This window comes from Cyanistes caeruleus, chromosome 4 (assembly GCF_971803275.1).
Source record: "Cyanistes caeruleus chromosome 4, bCyaCae1.hap1.1, whole genome shotgun sequence".
In the NCBI taxonomy this organism is placed as follows: domain Eukaryota; kingdom Metazoa; phylum Chordata; class Aves; order Passeriformes; family Paridae; genus Cyanistes; species Cyanistes caeruleus.
The window spans coordinates 27,924,991-27,942,335 of NC_141704.1; the positions used below are offsets into that span (position 1 = coordinate 27,924,991).

Consider the following 17,345-nt stretch of genomic DNA (forward strand, 5'->3'; position numbering starts at 1 on the left):
GATTTAGCACCCCATGGCACTTAACAGATTCCAAGAGACGATGTATTCAAAACATTATCTTCCTTTTCTCTAAAATGGATGGAATCTTCCAGAAGATCTGAGACTCTGCACAATCAGGTGTACTGTCTGATATGCCTCCTCACACATAAGTACAGAGGGATTTGGAAAACAAGGGTTTCTCTGACATCTGTTACATGCTGAAGGCTGCCCTGGAATTGTTCAAGGAACGACTCGACCTGGCACTTAGTGCTGTGCTTTAGCTGATATGGTGACAGCTGGTCAAAGGCTGAATCTTGGAGATCTTTACCAACCTTAACGATTCCATGACTCTGTGATTGGCTGAAGGTAAAAGCTTTTGGGGAACTGAGCCTCCTGTTAGTCAACAGGCCAGAGTTCCAGATTGATACGGATGCCAAATTCTGGGGTGGGATGTGATGCAAAATCTTACTGAGGGTTTCCACAGCCAGAGAATCTGTCCAATAAGCCCAGTTAATCTGATATTACAGCACAAGCCTTTTTCAATTGCTCTTCATTTAGAACAGTCCTCTTCACATGGTAAATTAGGTGTCTGCTGGAGTAAGCAGGTGAATTTGGGTCTCTAACATCACTACAGGTTGCCTTAGTGGAAGGCAATAGAATTCTTTCTGCTTTCCTTCTCTCTCACCTCCTCCATCCCCCACATTTTCATAAAATAGATTGAGCATTTAGTCCAGTATTGCCTCTTCCAAGATCATTCTGTCAGAATGATCCATCCTGACAGACAGGAAGCCAAGGAAAGATGGGAGGAGGTCTGCATGGATGAAATAGGAGCCGCAGACAAACCTCAAATACAAAAGAAAGAAACATGAAAGAGGTGGAATTAGTTTCAGATCTCCCATAAGGAATACAGACACATTATATCATGCAAGGATGAGTTTAGGAAAATGAAAGCCCAGCTGGAGTTTGATCTGGTGAGGGATAGAAAGGAAAACAGGAAGGGCTTCTATGAGTGTATTTACTCATAGGAAAAGGAAATAAAAAGGGCAAGGGGGGAGTGGAATGTAGGCTTGCTGCTGAATGAGACCATGGAAAAGACCAATGACTTCTTGGCTGGAGATATGGGACACCCAGAATCTTGGTGTGAGACAGGGCACCTGATGGTGATTAGCCCCAGGCACCAGTACAGACCAGGGAGGTCTACCAGCTGCAAAGCACCTTGGCAGAAAGGGCCTGATGGCCTGTGGGTGCTGGTGGACAACAAATTGACTGTGAGCCAGGAACCTGCCCTTGAAGCAAGGATGGTCAACAGCATCCTGGATGGCCTGAAGAAGACCATTGCAGGCAGATGGAGTCAGGTGCACCTTCCTTTGAGCTCACCAGTGTAGAAGCAACATCTGGAGTGCTGCAGGATAAGGACAAAAACATACAGGGGCAAGTCTAATGAAGGAACATGAAGATTTGAAGGAACATGAAGATTATCCATGGGCTGGAGCATATGACATGCAGGAGGATGCTGAAAAAGTTGGAACTGTTTTCAGCCTAGGAAAGAGAAGGTTCAATGGGATCTGAACAATTTCTGTATCAATACCTGATGGAGACAGTAAAGAGGATAGATACTCTTCTCAGCAGTATCCTGTGAAAGAGTCAAGGGCACAAAATCAAATATGTGAAATTATTTTCAAATTTTAAAAGCTTTTTTTTTTTTTTTTTTAAGTTATTGTGAATGGTCAGATACTAAAACAGGCTTCCCCGAGAGTTTGTGTAGTCTCAGTCCTTGGAGATATTCAATGCCTGCCTAGACACAATGCAACAGTTGACCCTCCCACTCTGTGTCGGGTGTTGGAGTAGACAATCTCCAGAGGTCCCTTCCAAACTCTGTGATTCTGTACAGTAACACATTATTTCAGGCACAGTTCTGATAGGACCAGTGCTTCTATGTACAACTTCTTTTTTCCTTTGTGGCAGAGACGAAAAACATTTCTATCTTTTGATTCTGCTTTCAGGATAACATTCAGCCTACAGTTATTGTGGGACATGAGTGAATCCTCATGCTCTCTTCAGCAGGCTTCTATGCCCTGCTTCTCCTGTTGCCCAAGGAAACTTATTGAAGCATCACAGCTCATCCCTGTCCCCAGCTTCCATCTCACAAGGACATGGAAAATACCAAAGTATATATTATCTTTTCGTGTGGCATAAGCACAAGATAAGCCTGAGGCATGAAGAACGGTATGTGCACTGCCGGCACTCTTCCACTCCAGCTCTGTCTGAGAGTGGTCCTTTCATTCAGGAACAGATCAAATACCCCTTACTCTGCTTCAAGCACATCAAAATTGCTGCTCAGAACTACCATGCATCCAGGACTCTCTCCCATTTTTTCCCACCTGCTGTGCTATTGCTTTTCTCTTCCACTGACCAAAAGTGTGAAATAGCAGAGCTGCTGTGGAGTAACAGGTTGTGTACTACATATCTTGAAGATGTGCTAATTTCATCTACCAAGATCTTGTTAGTGAAAGATTTTTATGTCATGCTCAAAATAACTCCTTTGCTGAGGGTGGAAGTCTGTTAATGTGACAAATGCTGAACCTGTTTCTCTGGAGAGAAATTGCTAGCAGAAGATTGTGATGGCGTTGTAGGAGGAATTCAGAGTAAAACAGTTCTTGATGGTTTTTGTTGGTGCCCTCAGCTACATGAGTACCTTCTTCCTCACTTATATGAGTGCTGCTTCTTATGTAAAAAAATATTTTGTCTTGCTCCATGCTTCCTAAATGATACAATTTATCTTGCTCTGTGTCGCACACAAATATAAACAAGATTTCACAGTCTTCAAATCTATATTAGAAAGCAAAAGACCTGAACTTCCTTGCCTGAATTCTCAGTCAACATAGCACACCATATAGCATAGCCTAAAACAGCTCTTCTGAAGTTGTGTTGTAATACCACTTTTTATCAGCCTAATACAGAGCTAAGCCATCAGTACAAATCATGCAGGGCCCCAAAGTCCTCTGTAATAATTTTAGTGTCTTCAGCTGTTAGTCAACACTCTAAGGCTTTGGTAAACTTCCTGAATGTGAGGAAGAATTTGCAGAAGTTCATCAGGAAATTCTTTGTAGAGTTCTTCTTTTCCACTTAAGTAGTAAAGAGTGATGTGTTCTCTAGCTTTCTCTATAATGACATCATTGCTTCTTTGCTTCACATTTTCAGTCTTGGACAAATAGAGATGTCAAGGCAATAAGAAGTAAATTTTCTCCATGATTTTCTTTTTTTTCCCCCTAATCTATCTTTAGCTCCTTTTAACCGAGTAATATAGCAGTACAGAAATTAATGATGTATCACAAAGTACAGAGAAATTGCCCAGATAGCCAATATCATCAGAAAGCCAGTACCACATTAGTGATGGGGTGGAATTATTCCCACACTGTGTATGCACATGATAGCAATATTGGATGATACATTTGTAACAGAAAACCCACTCTGGTGACCTTTAATTTGTTTTCTGCCCAAGGATAAAGATTATAATTGGAGGAAAGTTACTAAGCAACAATGGCTAGCAAGTTTAATTTACAACACTCCTTCCTCCTCAGCCTCCCTGCAGCTCACACAGTATTTCACAAAGGGGCTAAACCTCAGATTCAGTTGCAAAGCCTGCCTTTGTAGGACACTAGAGACACAGGAATCAAGTTCAATCATTTTGTTTACTCAGATTTAAACCAAGAAATATGAACTAATTCAAGAGTCAGAACCAAATTGAAATGTCTGAAGTGCAAGAATTAAACACTGTACAAAATTCATATCAACATCCAACACACATTCCATTTCTAACCCATCAGTTTTGGGATTCATTCAGGAAATACTTAAAAACAGGCTTTTTTGCCTTTTTTCCTTTTTTCCCTTTTTTCTTTTTTTTTTTTTTTATCTTACAGGTTCTATTGAGACTGCTCCTAACAGCCTTCTACAAAACACATTGAGCATCTGTGTCATCTTGTGAGATATTATTGAAAGACAACATTTGTTAATTAACAGATTAATAGATATTTTCCTTCTATGAATTCATTTTAATTGTCTGTTTATATCAGAGTAACTAAAGTGTGCCAGTCTACCACTTCAAGAAATATTTCATAATAACTGACAGTTGGGGTTTTCTTTCTCTGTCAGTAAATATAATAGGAAAGTACTAAATCTGCACAGTGATATGACTGTAAATGGATCCTCTATTTTTACTTCCACATTTTAGCTATTAGCCTGCTCAACAGAAATTTAGCTGTTGATTCTGAGTCTTCAAGTGACATCAAACTGGCTTCACTAAAGTCAGCAGTACATCCTGTTTTATTGCACGCCATGCCCAAACTCCACAGCTTCAGCAACAGCTGAAACAAAACACACCATTGTAAATGGTATCCAAAATTGTTTTAAGGCAGGTTCCTTCTTGTTACTGTACCTGACAAGTGTTAGGTGCTATGTTTTATATTTAGATGTTTGTGTTTAAATCTATCACAGTTAATGTTTTGAAAGACGTACCTTGAAGATTAACACCACTGGTTGTGGATGGGAGTAGAGATTTGTTTTGGATACATCAGATGGTAGCTGTCACCTTCTTTACCCAAGTGTAACAATTTTGCCAGGTCTGAACTGCCTTCATCAAGGGCCAGGTTTAAATCTAAGAATCTCCATGTGTTGCTCAAGTTCCACCCAAAACTCTGGGAAAATAATCTTGAACTTTCTCATGTTCGATGACCTAATTTTTCCCATTTGCAAACACAAATCAAAGGGATCAATAAATAACATTTTAAACTAATGAAAATAAAAAATCTTTTGATGAAATGGTTAAACAGGGTAAAAGACAGTACCTAGCATACAATTACAGCAACAGTAATTTTACAGTCTTCTGTTGAGATGGCAGTGCTTGGCCAGCTGCTCACTTTTCCTTCCTAAGGCAGCCTTCACTCAAAATTTAGGCCTCCTGTGTCTTGCAAGGCAGAAAGACCTTGTCAGCTTCAACTTTCACAGAATTGTAGAATCTTAGAATTGTTAAGGTTGGAAGAGACCTTCAAGATGATCCAGTCCCACTGTCCACCCAGCACTACCACTGTAACTCCTGAACAATTAAACCACATCCCCCAGTGCCAGATCCAGATACTTCTTGAACACCTCCAGGGACCTCAACACCTTCCTGGGCAACCTGTTTCAATGCTTGACCACCCTAGAAGGGAACAAATCTTTTAGATATCTAGTCTGAATCTCCCCTGTCTCAGCTGAAGGTCATCTCCTCTGGTCCTCTCACTGCAGGCACAGCAGAAGAGACTGACCCCCACCTCCCTACAGCCTCCTTTCAGGGAGTTGTAGAGAGGGATGAGGTCCCCCCAGGCCTCCTCTTCTTGATACTAAACAAACCAGTCTCCCTTAGCCTGTTCCTCATGAGACGTTTTCTAGACCCTTCACAAGACTTGCTGCCCTTCTTTGGTGTGTTGTTTTCCACACAACATATAAGAACCTCTGTTCCAAAGATCTGTTTTTTCTGTTCTCTGTCTTTTATAACCCATGTTCAAAGTTAAATGCCTTAGATAAGGCTAACATTCCTCAGGCAGGGCTAAAAAGTATTTAAGTGACTTTGACTCCTCCACACTCACAGGTAAAAAATTTCATCCTTTACACTAAAAAGCTCCCGTTCAGACAGAAATGTTTCTCAAATATAATGAAACAGCCTATGCAAAGCAAACATGTTTCAGGCGTATCTACTGGCCCTTTCTGTTCCTCATCTCTTTGCTCTGCCAATTGTCAGCCTTTCTGCTCCTTTTCCAGTCTGTCTTTCTTCCCTCTGAGGAATTTGTGTGGTAGGAGAGGGTGCCAGAGATTTGCTTTCACTTTGGGCCTCAGCCACCAGCTTTACCCAAACCTAATGTATATTTAATATGATACAGCCAATAACCCTTTCTGCCAACCTCTGATCATGTGCCAGCTGAAGAATGCTGCGAAGTAATGTCTTCTGACTAAATCTCAAAGCCCACGTATAAACTCCTGATTAGTGGTGGGTGAGATTGCTGGGGATGTGTGTATGTACCCCTCTGTTTCTGTGCCAACTGGAATTTCTCCATACTGTAGGATATCTATGGAAGCAGGCTCCAGAGAACCTTCTGTTTTTGCAGTAGGTGCGTAAGGCAAAGCTGCTGCAGGGTTCTTCCTGGTAGCTTCATTTCCTGAGTCAAGAAGTCGTGTAACACTTCTGTGCTCAGTTAATCGGTGGACATGATTCACTGGGGGTGTTATGGCATTTCAGTGATGGGTGTAAGGAGATCTTCATGGGTGAAGCTGTACATGGAAGAATTTAATGATGTAGGTTTCTTTGGGAATACACTGTCTTTTCCATGGAAACTTGATTTGTTGTCTTCTTTCCTCATGGATCAGCAGAGACAAAGAAGACTGAGGAGTAATGAAGTTTCCTTTCTTGGAAGGTCTTTTTCTTTTTTCTTTTTTTTCTTTTTTTTTCCTCTACTCACCCCTACTTCAGCATAACCCACCACCCCAGCATTTCTTGAAGTGGTTAAGAAAGGTTTATATTCACCAGGTAGTACAAAGATCAAAATGTTAAGGGGACCAGAGGGAAGTGATTGAGAAGGTCTTTCAGAGGATGACAGCTCTGCCTTGTAATACAATACTATTTCTCATGGGAGTGGGTGGGAGGCCAGCCTAAATTTCCTCTTGCTGTCCTGCCAAATTCCCCAAATTGCATAACTGTGTATTCTCCTTACACAGTGGTACCCTTGGCATCACTAGCAAATCTGCAGGGAAGCAGTGAAGCAGCTGGAGGCTTGAAGGTGGACCAAAATTGGTAGAGGACAGACTTGGTTAGCCAAAAAACAAAACAAACCCAAACCCACAAACTGAATTTACTAACTCTCCCATGTATAACTGAACAGCACAATGCAGTTTTAATAACATACACTATTTTGTTCTAAATGCACTCCATCTAGGAAAAATAAGTTTATCGGGATAAGCAAAGGGCCCATGGGGAGTTCATCAGTTCAGTTTCAAGTCACAAGATGTGTTTTACTTGGCTTTGGAACCTTTTTGTGCAAGATTAATATGAAACTGCTGAAACACAAACTGACAAAAAGACATATTTTTACTGGTTGGTGCTTCTTCCTCTGTGCCATTAGTTTCATCAGGAGGCCCCGTCGCTGCCTTTCCCATCAGTGCTGCCTTAGACTGACAGGAGGATGAGGTACTTGTTGGCTTCTGTGAGGAAATGAAAGAATGACTATTGGAAGAGCAGAATGACCAGTAAATGTAACTCATAAGGATGTAACCCTGAAGGCTTTTGTTTTGTCACTACACTGAATCAAAAGAAAAGAATTTGGACCTTCTCAGAGGGGAGTGTCAAACGTGGCTAGCCTGGGGTGGGGTCTGCCTGAGCAAGGAGGGAAAGATTTACCTCCTTTGGAAAAATATTTACACATCTTCAAATCTCAGGTAGCCAAATCCATTACTTTTTGCAGCTTCACCAAGTTCCACTGCAGCCTACCCTAGCCCCGTATGCCAGCTGATTATCACTGCAGCAAGGAAAAAGCAAGTACACCCACTGTGGTTTTGATAATATTGCTCTTATTGCCAGCATGCAGCACCTTAAACAGGCTCAGTGCTGTCGCTGGGATTGCTTGAGAGGCTGGGTACTACTCAGCATGTGTAAGGGTGGGAGAACCTGGCTCCAAAATGGTTTCTTTTTCTCTCCTTGCTACAGGACCTGGAAAAGACAAGGGTGTGTGGGCGGGCCTGGAGTCCCTCCAAAGAAAGTGTGAGGCCTTGGGCAAAACAAATCCATCAGGTCTCTCATTTCTTCCAAATATAGGTCTGTTCTGAGTAATAGCCAAGCTCAAGTCTAAATTCCTCATTCAACCGTTTCAGAGGGAATACATGAAAAAGACCCTATGGCCCAGAGAGTCCGTCTATAGAAAATATTTTGATAGCTCTTCCGCTCTGGCATTATCTTCCGCTTAAAAAGAAAGAAAAGGAAAACACATAGAATTGGAACACATGATTCAATTTTCACTGTAAAAGAACTGATTGATGAAAATAATACTTCTGAAAACAATCTGTTGTGAGCTATCAAATATTTTTGCCTATGCACCAATTGGCAGGAAGCAGACAGATAAATTATTACAATATGTATGAAAACAAATTGCTCTGAGGAGGCATGGTATTTGTATGTGTGTGTGTTTATGAGCAGGATAAGTAGAATTAAACCCATAAAAGCATGCTGAGAGATCATCTTCCATCACAGCAGAAATATACTGGAAGCAAAGGAACTCACTTCAGCTCTGTCCCTGGCTGAATTTCTAGCAAAACAGGGTTTTGTGATATGCAAGTGTTCTCCAGGAGTAGAATTTTTAAGAAAATTAAAACAAAAAAGGAGCTTGGGATATTCCTGCTGTTAAGAGGAAGGGGGTCTCATAGCCATTTTTGCCAAGATACTTCAAAATTTTTCAGTCATCACCACATTTTAATAAAATGGAGCAGTTGCAGCAGATCCCTAGATCCTGAATATTACTGCTCATGGGAAAATTTTAGGAAGTGCTGTAGACGTGAAGCTTTAAGAACCAGCATTCTATTAACTTTCAGTAAGACAGTTTCTGTAGAGCCTGACAAGTGGACAAATTGCAGTGAGATAAGGTCTGTATGAAGTAACAGCCTGTGGATTGCTTTGTGGTGACTGTCTGTGTACCTGTTCTGATCCCACAGTGAGCAGCTCAGGCAGAGATGGTAATTCACTTTCCAGTAACTCTTTTTCCATTAGGAGCCAAACCACCTCGCATTTTCCTCAGAGCTTCCTACACTGGCAGCTGGTGGGTAGCAGTGGACCAGGCAGCCACGTGATAATTACAATTTTGAATAAATAAGTAGAGCTTCTAAGTGGCATGGGATAAATCTACCTTTACATTTGTAGATAACTATCACCCAGCTTGAGCCATGAGATCCACATTTTCCCTTCTTATGCCATGCCTGTAACCTGCATCGATCCCGTCTTGCACTGCCGCTAAGAGGAGAGGGAACCCCTCTGGTCTGGAGCACCATCTTCCTTTTCTGAACTACCCTCTTTTTGTGCATTGTAAAGGAAGGAAGGGGACACAAACAGCATGAAAATCTGGAATAGACAATAATAAAACTGATTCTGGGAAACGTGACCTGTGGAATGTAAATAAATTTCAGGCACATCTCAGGGGCTGGAGAGGGGGACAAGATGAATTGTAGAACATACCAGGTATTTTTCCATAGGAAAGCTATACAGCTGCTAGTGGTTTATCTTAGATTTTCCAGTATGTTTATTATAGGCTTGGCCTTTTGATCATTACTACAATCATCAGGACATCAATAAGAGGCAAAGATTTCTAATGGTATCCAGGGGAATCTGAATTCCATGAAAAAAGTAATGGAAGCTTATTTGCTAAAGGGCTTTTTACAAATCTTTCCTTAAATAAGTATTTCCTTCCCAGAAGTTAAATTTCCCTTTCAAATTAAGCATCCTTGTATGTGACAGAGGCAGAGTATCTTAGACCTTTTATTTCCTGCCTTTTCTTTCAATGAAGGTACAAATATTCTGCCATCTTAAATGTGACAAGAAATTATTTTGTCGTATTTCAAGACTACTGAATGAGTACTTAAATAGTGAGCAGAAGTGCTCCTCTAACAAATTCTTCTATTTGCAATTTTTTAGGGGACCATTCATTCAACTGAACATTCAGTTTGTGGGCAATAGCTGATGCTAATTGCTAGATGCAAGGACTGCTAACTGGAGACAGCTAGCCAGCCTAAGAGGTTGTGATTGTGTCACTAAGGCAGCAAGTACAACACAGTATTGATGAAAGATTACCATGCTATTTTGTGAAAGATAACTTGAAAAGGTGGCAAGGGAAGGAAAAAAAAAAGGGTAAGTCCCATAACTCATAAATATTGTACAAAGTGGTGTAACTCATATCACCTACCAAAAATTGGAGTAAGTCTTGTTTGTCGTCAAAACATTCTAAGCAGGAGCTCATTATTTCATCTATGTCAGCAGCCTAAATTGCAGTGAAAAGATTACCTGAACTGAGCTGATTTGAGCATTTAAGATTTCTGCCTGCAAGTACAACTTCATCACTAAGCTTTCAAGTGCTAGCACCACCTACAAGTATCTCAGTAACAGTTGAGATGTGCTGCTGCATTTTTAAGAGAGGTTTTCGAGGGCCAAGCAGAAGTTTTTCAGTTCCTCTTTTATCTGGTGGAGTGCCCTCTTGACTTTCTGCGGTGAGTTCAAATCTTCTACGCTGCCGGTGAAGGGGTCATAGTGCAGAGCAAAAGGCTTCTTGATCTTCATTGCATAGCTCCTGTGGGGAGACAGGACAGAGCTTCCAGTTCAAAAGTAATTTCCTTAAGTGCAAAACCCACATGACCTCATTTCTCAGGGTGTAGTCACGGCCTTACTGGGGAGCAGAGGATGCTGTGACACCTCCTCACTGCTTCTCCTGAGCCTTGCCTGGTGCAGCACATCCTGCCCACGGCTGAACCACTTGCAGCCCCAAAGATCTGCAGTGCCTCATCTCAGCCTGGCTGGCTGAGACCCGTCTGTGCTCTCACAGCTCTGCATTCACACAATTCAGAGTTATTACAACCACAAGCTGAGGAATGCAGGAGCACAGCATGTCTGCCGCCTTCACTTCCAAGAAATAACCTGGAGCAGCTCTTTCTGTGTAATATTCTAAAAACCTGTTGATACTAGGCATCCTGGGCTATTTTTCTGTCTCTATTAAAAGAAAAAACATGACTGCTTGCCATTTTCGACAATATTTCCATTAAGTACCCGCTGGTAGGAACCCCCTGTACTGATGTTGCCTTATGTTTTCCGTGCTGACAGATTCTTGTGCCTTCAGTTATTTTGAGCAGCCTTGGCTGTGCAACTGTCTTGAAAAAAATGTATGAAAAAGCTTCATGCCTGAGTGGTGTATTCCTTGTCCTCGTACGTTCTTTGCAGGTTTGCCTGAGTCAAATGCTTGGCAAGTCCTCTCTCTTCTGCCACTGAGTTCTCACCCGCGCTTTTACACGCATTAAAAATTTAATGTGAGCATTCAGATTTAAGATGAGGAGCCTAATTAGCCGTGGTTATAGCCCCAGCAGACAGTGCTTCTGGGGAAGAGGTGGGGAGAGTAAGGAAAAGTCTGGCTCAGGTTCTCTTCCTCTAATAAATTCCTCATTTCAGCTCCTACATGCTCCCCAGTAGCTTCACAACCAACATCCTGCCTCCAGCCAGAATTGGTCATGTTGTTCTAACTGTTGGAGATGAAGGCCAGAATTTAAACCCTGCTTACTTAAAAAAAAATAAACAAATAATAAAAACAAATAATAAAACCAAATCCTTACTGCACAACATCACACGGTTAAGGAAATGTGTTTAGAAACACCTCAAGCTAACTTGAAATAATGTTATTTGCAGACAGATACTTTGTAGAAATTAGATTGCCTCCTGAATGCTGATTCTGGATTCTTGTAAAGATATAATCAGAGGAGAAAGGCAATCTTGTTTTTAAGCCCCCTGCTGATCCATGTTAATTCCAGCGACTGCCATAAAATTTCCATGTGACCTTGGGTAAATCAGTTCTTCACGATCTGTTTGTATGGACCAGAACATAGGGTGGGATTGCACTCTTACAGTTCAGCTACAGAATTTACTTCAGAAGGTGCTAAAATGAAGCATTTTTAAGATTAAGCATGGGACAGGACATAGCAAAAACAAATTATGAATTTCTGTGAACCTTTTCTGAGATACACAAGCTCTTGCTTAACTTTTCTTGTACAAAAGCCACTATGCAGATGCAGCAAGATAGCCTGGCATGGTTATTGCAATAGTAATAGATGCATTTGAGATTAAGGATCAACCCAGTGTGCCCCCACAATGAAAATACCCATAAACTCTTTACTTACTGAAGCTTGACCTTGGCATCTTCCAGATTTTCTGCTACAAAATAGACAGGCTGGAAGGCTTGATCCTGATAGGGGTGAACTGCAGCCACTGCTGGATCAAAAGGCTTGTACTCTGGCTTGTTTGACAAAGCATACTTTGTAGCAGGAACAACACAGGTTGGAGCAGGTGAATGAACAGAGAAAGAATTAGTCCCTGCTGGGCTATGAAATTCTCTTTGGTGAATAGTTAGGGGTAATATAAAGTCCTGTTCCTTCATAGGTCAGAACTGTTTTTCATAATTAGCAGTTAATAAACCAAGTAATAAGTATTTAAGATTATAAAAAAAAAGAAAAAATAAATATGTATTTCCTGTATGACAGTGATGTACAACTGGATAGCGCAGCTATGTTCTCAGACAGGGATGGGAAAGTCTATGCCACCCCCCAAAATATAAATACCCAGAAAAAAAAAAATAAAAAATAATGCTGCTTTTTTTCAAGTAGTATCAGAGAAGTTTTGCAGACCTGTCTAGGAAAACTTTAAAGTTCCCTAGCCCGTGTCACAAATGTCATGCTTCCTGCTGCAACTAAGAACAGAAGACAGAAAGCTTCTGGTATTTTATGCACAGCTCCCAGGTCAGTATAGCAGCCTAAAATCTTCCCTGAAGTCCAAGAGATAAATAAACACCATGCTGCATGTGCACATTTGTATTTTTGAACCCACAGAGCTTCTTCTATATGTTCTTCTCCAGTTCTTTTACATTGCCCCCCCCAGGGAAAACAGGAGGCTTATAGAAGCCACTTCTGTCCACACTGCAGTCCCTAAGTACATCTATATCATTTGTTTACATATAGTGGAAATGCCCTTTAAACCAGCCACCAGTTTGGCACCTGCACAGAGTCCTGGGAAGGCAGCTCTGCTTAGGCTTAAAGTGAGTTCCCAAACACTTTGCCTGCCCCTGAAACCCAGGTGAGGTATTTTAAACCTAGCTCAGCCCCACTGACATTCCAACTGTGTCACAGATGTGCCTAAAAGCTGGTTGGGCCTCCAGCTGGCCAGGTTGGTGAAGTGTCCTGGTTACAAACCAAAAGGAAAAAGGAACGCATCCCATCAATGCTGAGACCCTTTTTTCCACCTTCAGACTGGACAGTGGGCCCCATTCACCTAGGGACAGTCTTTTAATACCCACCCTTCTCTGAGATCTGCCTCTTTCCCTTTCTCTCTTCTTCCCCAGTCTTCAGAAGGCTCCCTTCACCATTTTATAATCCAATGTCAGCTCTCAGAGTATTACTTGTGAATAATTGGTAAGAGTGGGTGATGCTGCTCAAGACTTTCAGTTCAATCTGCTAGCTGGAAAAATTCAGACAGTACTCTTAAGCAGATATTTAGACATTTCAATGAACTGGTGGAGAATTAAATACCAGGCTTTAAAGAAAACAAACCAAAAAAAAAACCTCAAAAAAACAAAACCCCCCAAGAATATATAAAAGACGGTGTTTTTCTTGCTCTTCATTTGCAGTGTGTAATTGAAGAGTAAACCTTGGATAGCACTCATACAATCTAAGATGGTTGGTGTACACAAACATGAGGCTGCTCTTAGAATCTTAGAAGCTCTGGGGAGCAAATGGGAAAAGATTTCAGTAACTCAAAACCTGACAGGGGTCCCACTATACTGTCAGTGTTGAAGCAGAACTGAAATCCCATTGATTTCAGTGGAAGTTCAGCTTGAAACCGGATGGCCTTAAAGGCCTCTACAAGTTAAGTACTGGGTGTGCTGCAAGAAAAGCATATGTAGCACTGAGTGTTGCCAGAAGTGCGGTATGAGCCATAAGATTTTACAGTATGTAGGACAGAGTCCAGCTGAGTGTTAACAGAAGAAGCATTTGGGATAATGTAGAACAGCTGACAGAATATAGTGAAATAAACAGTGCAATACTGAGAGCTTTTGGGGAGGAATTCTTACAGTTCAGAGGAGGCAAGTTTGGCCAGCAGTCATACACCCATTACAACTGCTCACTTTAGACTCAGGGATGGTTATCCTTCTGATACCGAGCTGCTGTTACTAAATGCTTTGTTAGATAACAGGGGTTCAAGTGCAAGAGTGTGTCAAGCTCTGCCTCTCATCCTCTGCCTTTCCCTCAGATTATGCCCTGAGTTTGGGCAGGATCAACTCATCCACAGAAATTATCCACCTGAAGCTGGGCTCAAACTGGTGAGAGTGGGTGCTGTGGAGAGAAGGGAAATGTTTTGAAGATTTCATAGTCAGGATGTGGTTCCCTTGGTTACAGTCACACACCCACAGACAGGCAGTCCAGGCTGCAGTCCAGGGATGTTCCCAGGCTTCTTGCTGATGCTAAGTTCTCATGTAACAAGCTGGATGACTGCTGCTTGCCCTCTCCTGCTGGTTAGTTGTTATCTTCTCGTAGCCAGCCATCTAACCTCAGTAACTCATGCCCTTATTCCCTCCTTGGTGACTGAATCATTCTGCTACTCCTGGCCTAGAAGCCTTCAGGTACAAGGAAACCCCTCCCTTGCCCAGGCTGCTGCAGTCTGTCTCCTTCAACACATGACCTGCAGTGAGATTCCTACAGCATTTGCTATATTCACTGCCAACAAAATGCCAAAACTTCACTGCCTGTGCCAAATATGTTGATCAGCTAAATGATAGGGAATCAAGTCTGGGAGGTCCATGCCGAAGTCTGTGTCTGGGCCCTCTGAGAAGACTGGCAGATAATTATTAGGTTGGATAATGGCTTTCTGCCGAGCAGCAGCAAAACCTATCTAGAGCAATAAACTGAAGTCTACCATGAGCCTCACTGTCTTCTAGTGTTCATCTTCTCTAACAGATCTGTCTAGACACTGCTTTATTTTAAAAAAATAAAAATCCCTTCTATGAAACAGGCACTGCACTACACATGCTTTCTCTCCTCAGCTGTAAAAGAAGCTGCTGCCACAGGTTTGCAATTTGCTAACAGGTGCTTAAGTACTGAACCTCACCACTTTACCCCACACTGCCAGCACCTATACTGAAGTTAGAATCAGATGCTCAGGCACACTAGAATGAATAAATGGAAATATTTCTATATTTCAGTTTTGTTCTCAGTAAAATTCAATGAGACGAAAACAGTCAGCTAAAGAAGGAAACTTCAGCACTTAAGTTCATGGATATAATTAACTGGTGTACAGCAAGTTTCAGGAGCTCAAGGTGAAGCTCACAGAATCACTAAGGCACTGTTGCAGAGGATGCACACTGAGGAACTTGCAGAGCTCACAAAGGGATTCTGCTGGGTGCACAGCAGAACTGCTGGCTAACTGCTTGCCCATCTTCCAGCCTGGGTGCTGTAAGGTGAACATGCTGAAAGGGGGATAATCCTATTCCTGTTGAATATAAATGCTATCACTCCTGCATGCATTTTCAGTAATATGATGGATAAACACAGAGGTAGACCCAGCTTTATCAAAAGTTTATCCAGTAGCTTTACCCAACCATTACCAGCGATAAAAGTAATGACAAGAAACCGCCGTTTATCAGCTCAGGAATAGTTAGGACTTCCACTCTCGGCCTCAGAGGTAGGGAGTTTGAGATGCAGTTGTACTTTTTTATTGTACATAGCACAGTTTTGTGCACAAGCAGTCCTCACCTATGGTTTTAACCAAAAGCAGAAGAGCTTGTTGGTGTCTGAGGAAGAAAAGAGTGGAAACACTGGTGCACTTTACTCCAGACACCAAAAGGGAGCATTTCTGATCAGATTTTTACCTTCATTTGAGCCAAACTTAAACAGAAAAAGGGGGTAAACACATCAGATAGATTTTGTCTTGCATATTGCTATAAAAGCTACATAAATATCAGCAATATGATTACCTCTGCCCTTTATTATTCTGCTTAGCATGCAAATGAACTTGATTTAAAACCATAAAATATTAAGCCAGGCAGAGTAGAATAAATGTTGCCTTGAATCGTGGTTTGACTGGACATTTCTGGTTTTACTGGATAAACAAAAACAAGTTTACATTTCCTGTTTGTTGTCAGTGAATATAAGAAGTACTGAAAGATTCCCAGATAAACAGTAGCTTCAGCAGTGCATAGTGTGGAGTTGATGAGCAATCAGGCCAAGATCAGGCTGCTATGTAGAAAGGAGGTGATGTTAGTTCCTCTAGAGGGCTAATGAACATCAGAGCTTTCAGCTTATCAAGAGAGAAAGCTCTCCACAGAGTAACCTCACAAAAATCTCAAAAATTGCAGGTGTTGTGAGGAAAGACAATGCTAAACTCAGCAAGTGGTAAAAGTGAAGGTTGATGTCTGGGAAGGTTCCCCTTTCTGTGTGTTAATTTCAGCTGCCCTTCTGGGGGGACTCCTACTTGAAATACCTTGAGACACATCAAAATGTTGGTTTTTTCCCTCTTGTCAATTGACTGGGAAGTGAGTTGACCTGTACACAACAGGGAGAGTTTTGTAAAATGTCTATTGTCATGACAACCCAACTATCTCCAGTTCTGAGAGTCTAAGCTATGCTAATTCAGAAAAAATTCCGTGTGAATGTATCATGTATCTGGCTGTTAGGCTGCTGAGTCTAAGTGTTGAGCTTAAAATATATCTCCCATGGAAAAAAAAATAGAAAAAAGGTTTTTGGTTTATAAAAATGCTTGAAAAGAGTAGTATATATTTTCCTTTGGCTCTTACCAATTAATAAAAAGTCATCTTATCTACACAGCTTGAAGCATTTGAGCCCTACTGGTACCAGTTTAGGGTTTTTGCAATTAAAAAGTGATCACCTGCATCAGTGCTGTTCAAAATTAAGGAGAAAACAATATCTCTCCTATCAGCTGTTTGGTCAAAAGGAGGGGAATCCTATTTTCTGTAAAAGTGTACAAGTCCTCTTTCTACAGTTAATCTGCCTAAGCAAGGCTGTATGAAACCTGTGCTCGCAGATTTTGGTCTATGTAAAACCAAAGCTGACATTTGTTTTGAAATGTATTTAGGAATGAAAATTACTAAAGCAATTTCTTTCTGTCAGTGTCCATGCTATTTCCAGTTTCTTTGCACTTCATTTGGTCCAGTCACTCAGTGCCTTTCTGGTTCATGTGTGTGTGAATGCCAATAGCATGGACAAAATAGCCAAGCTCATAATAGGCATAATATTGCCCTCTAGCGAGTAATTCAGAAAGGAACGTGAGTTTTCTGTCAAACTCAGCTGCATTACTACAGGCAGAAGCAGGAAGAAGTAAATCTAATATTTAATGGGATGGTTGCTTTCACTGCATTTTGTCTCCTTAGATGAAATACAGGTACAATACCACAGTAGCTTTCCCCCTACTCAGTAGCTTCTGTGAAGGGAGAATTATTTCCTTGTAAAAGAAAAATTTGAATTTCAAATCGTATTAATTTTTGTAGAAAAACACAGTTTGCTTTTACCAGAGTTCAGGATAGTGGATTATAGGAATC

General features: G+C 41.3%; 1 protein-coding gene and 1 long non-coding RNA gene across 2 annotated transcripts in view; one reads left to right on the forward strand and one right to left on the reverse strand.

Moving 5' to 3' along the window:
- LOC111936134 (uncharacterized) overlaps positions 1–16,418 on the forward strand; it is a 77,059-nt gene extending 60,641 nt beyond the window's left edge. Inside the window, exon 6 of the long non-coding RNA XR_002868054.2 lies at positions 1–16,418. This is a non-coding gene — a long non-coding RNA (uncharacterized LOC111936134).
- Positions 9,859–17,345, reverse strand: part of LOC111931331 (tyrosine 3-monooxygenase-like) — a 27,125-nt gene continuing 19,638 nt past the window's right edge. Inside the window, exons 10-11 of the mRNA XM_023929893.2 lie at positions 11,923–12,056; positions 9,859–10,331 (exon numbers count right to left, since the gene is read on the reverse strand). Coding sequence (XP_023785661.2) covers positions 10,172–10,331; positions 11,923–12,056 — 294 coding nt within the window. The 3' untranslated portion in view covers positions 9,859–10,171. The remainder of the gene's footprint in view (positions 10,332–11,922; positions 12,057–17,345) is intronic.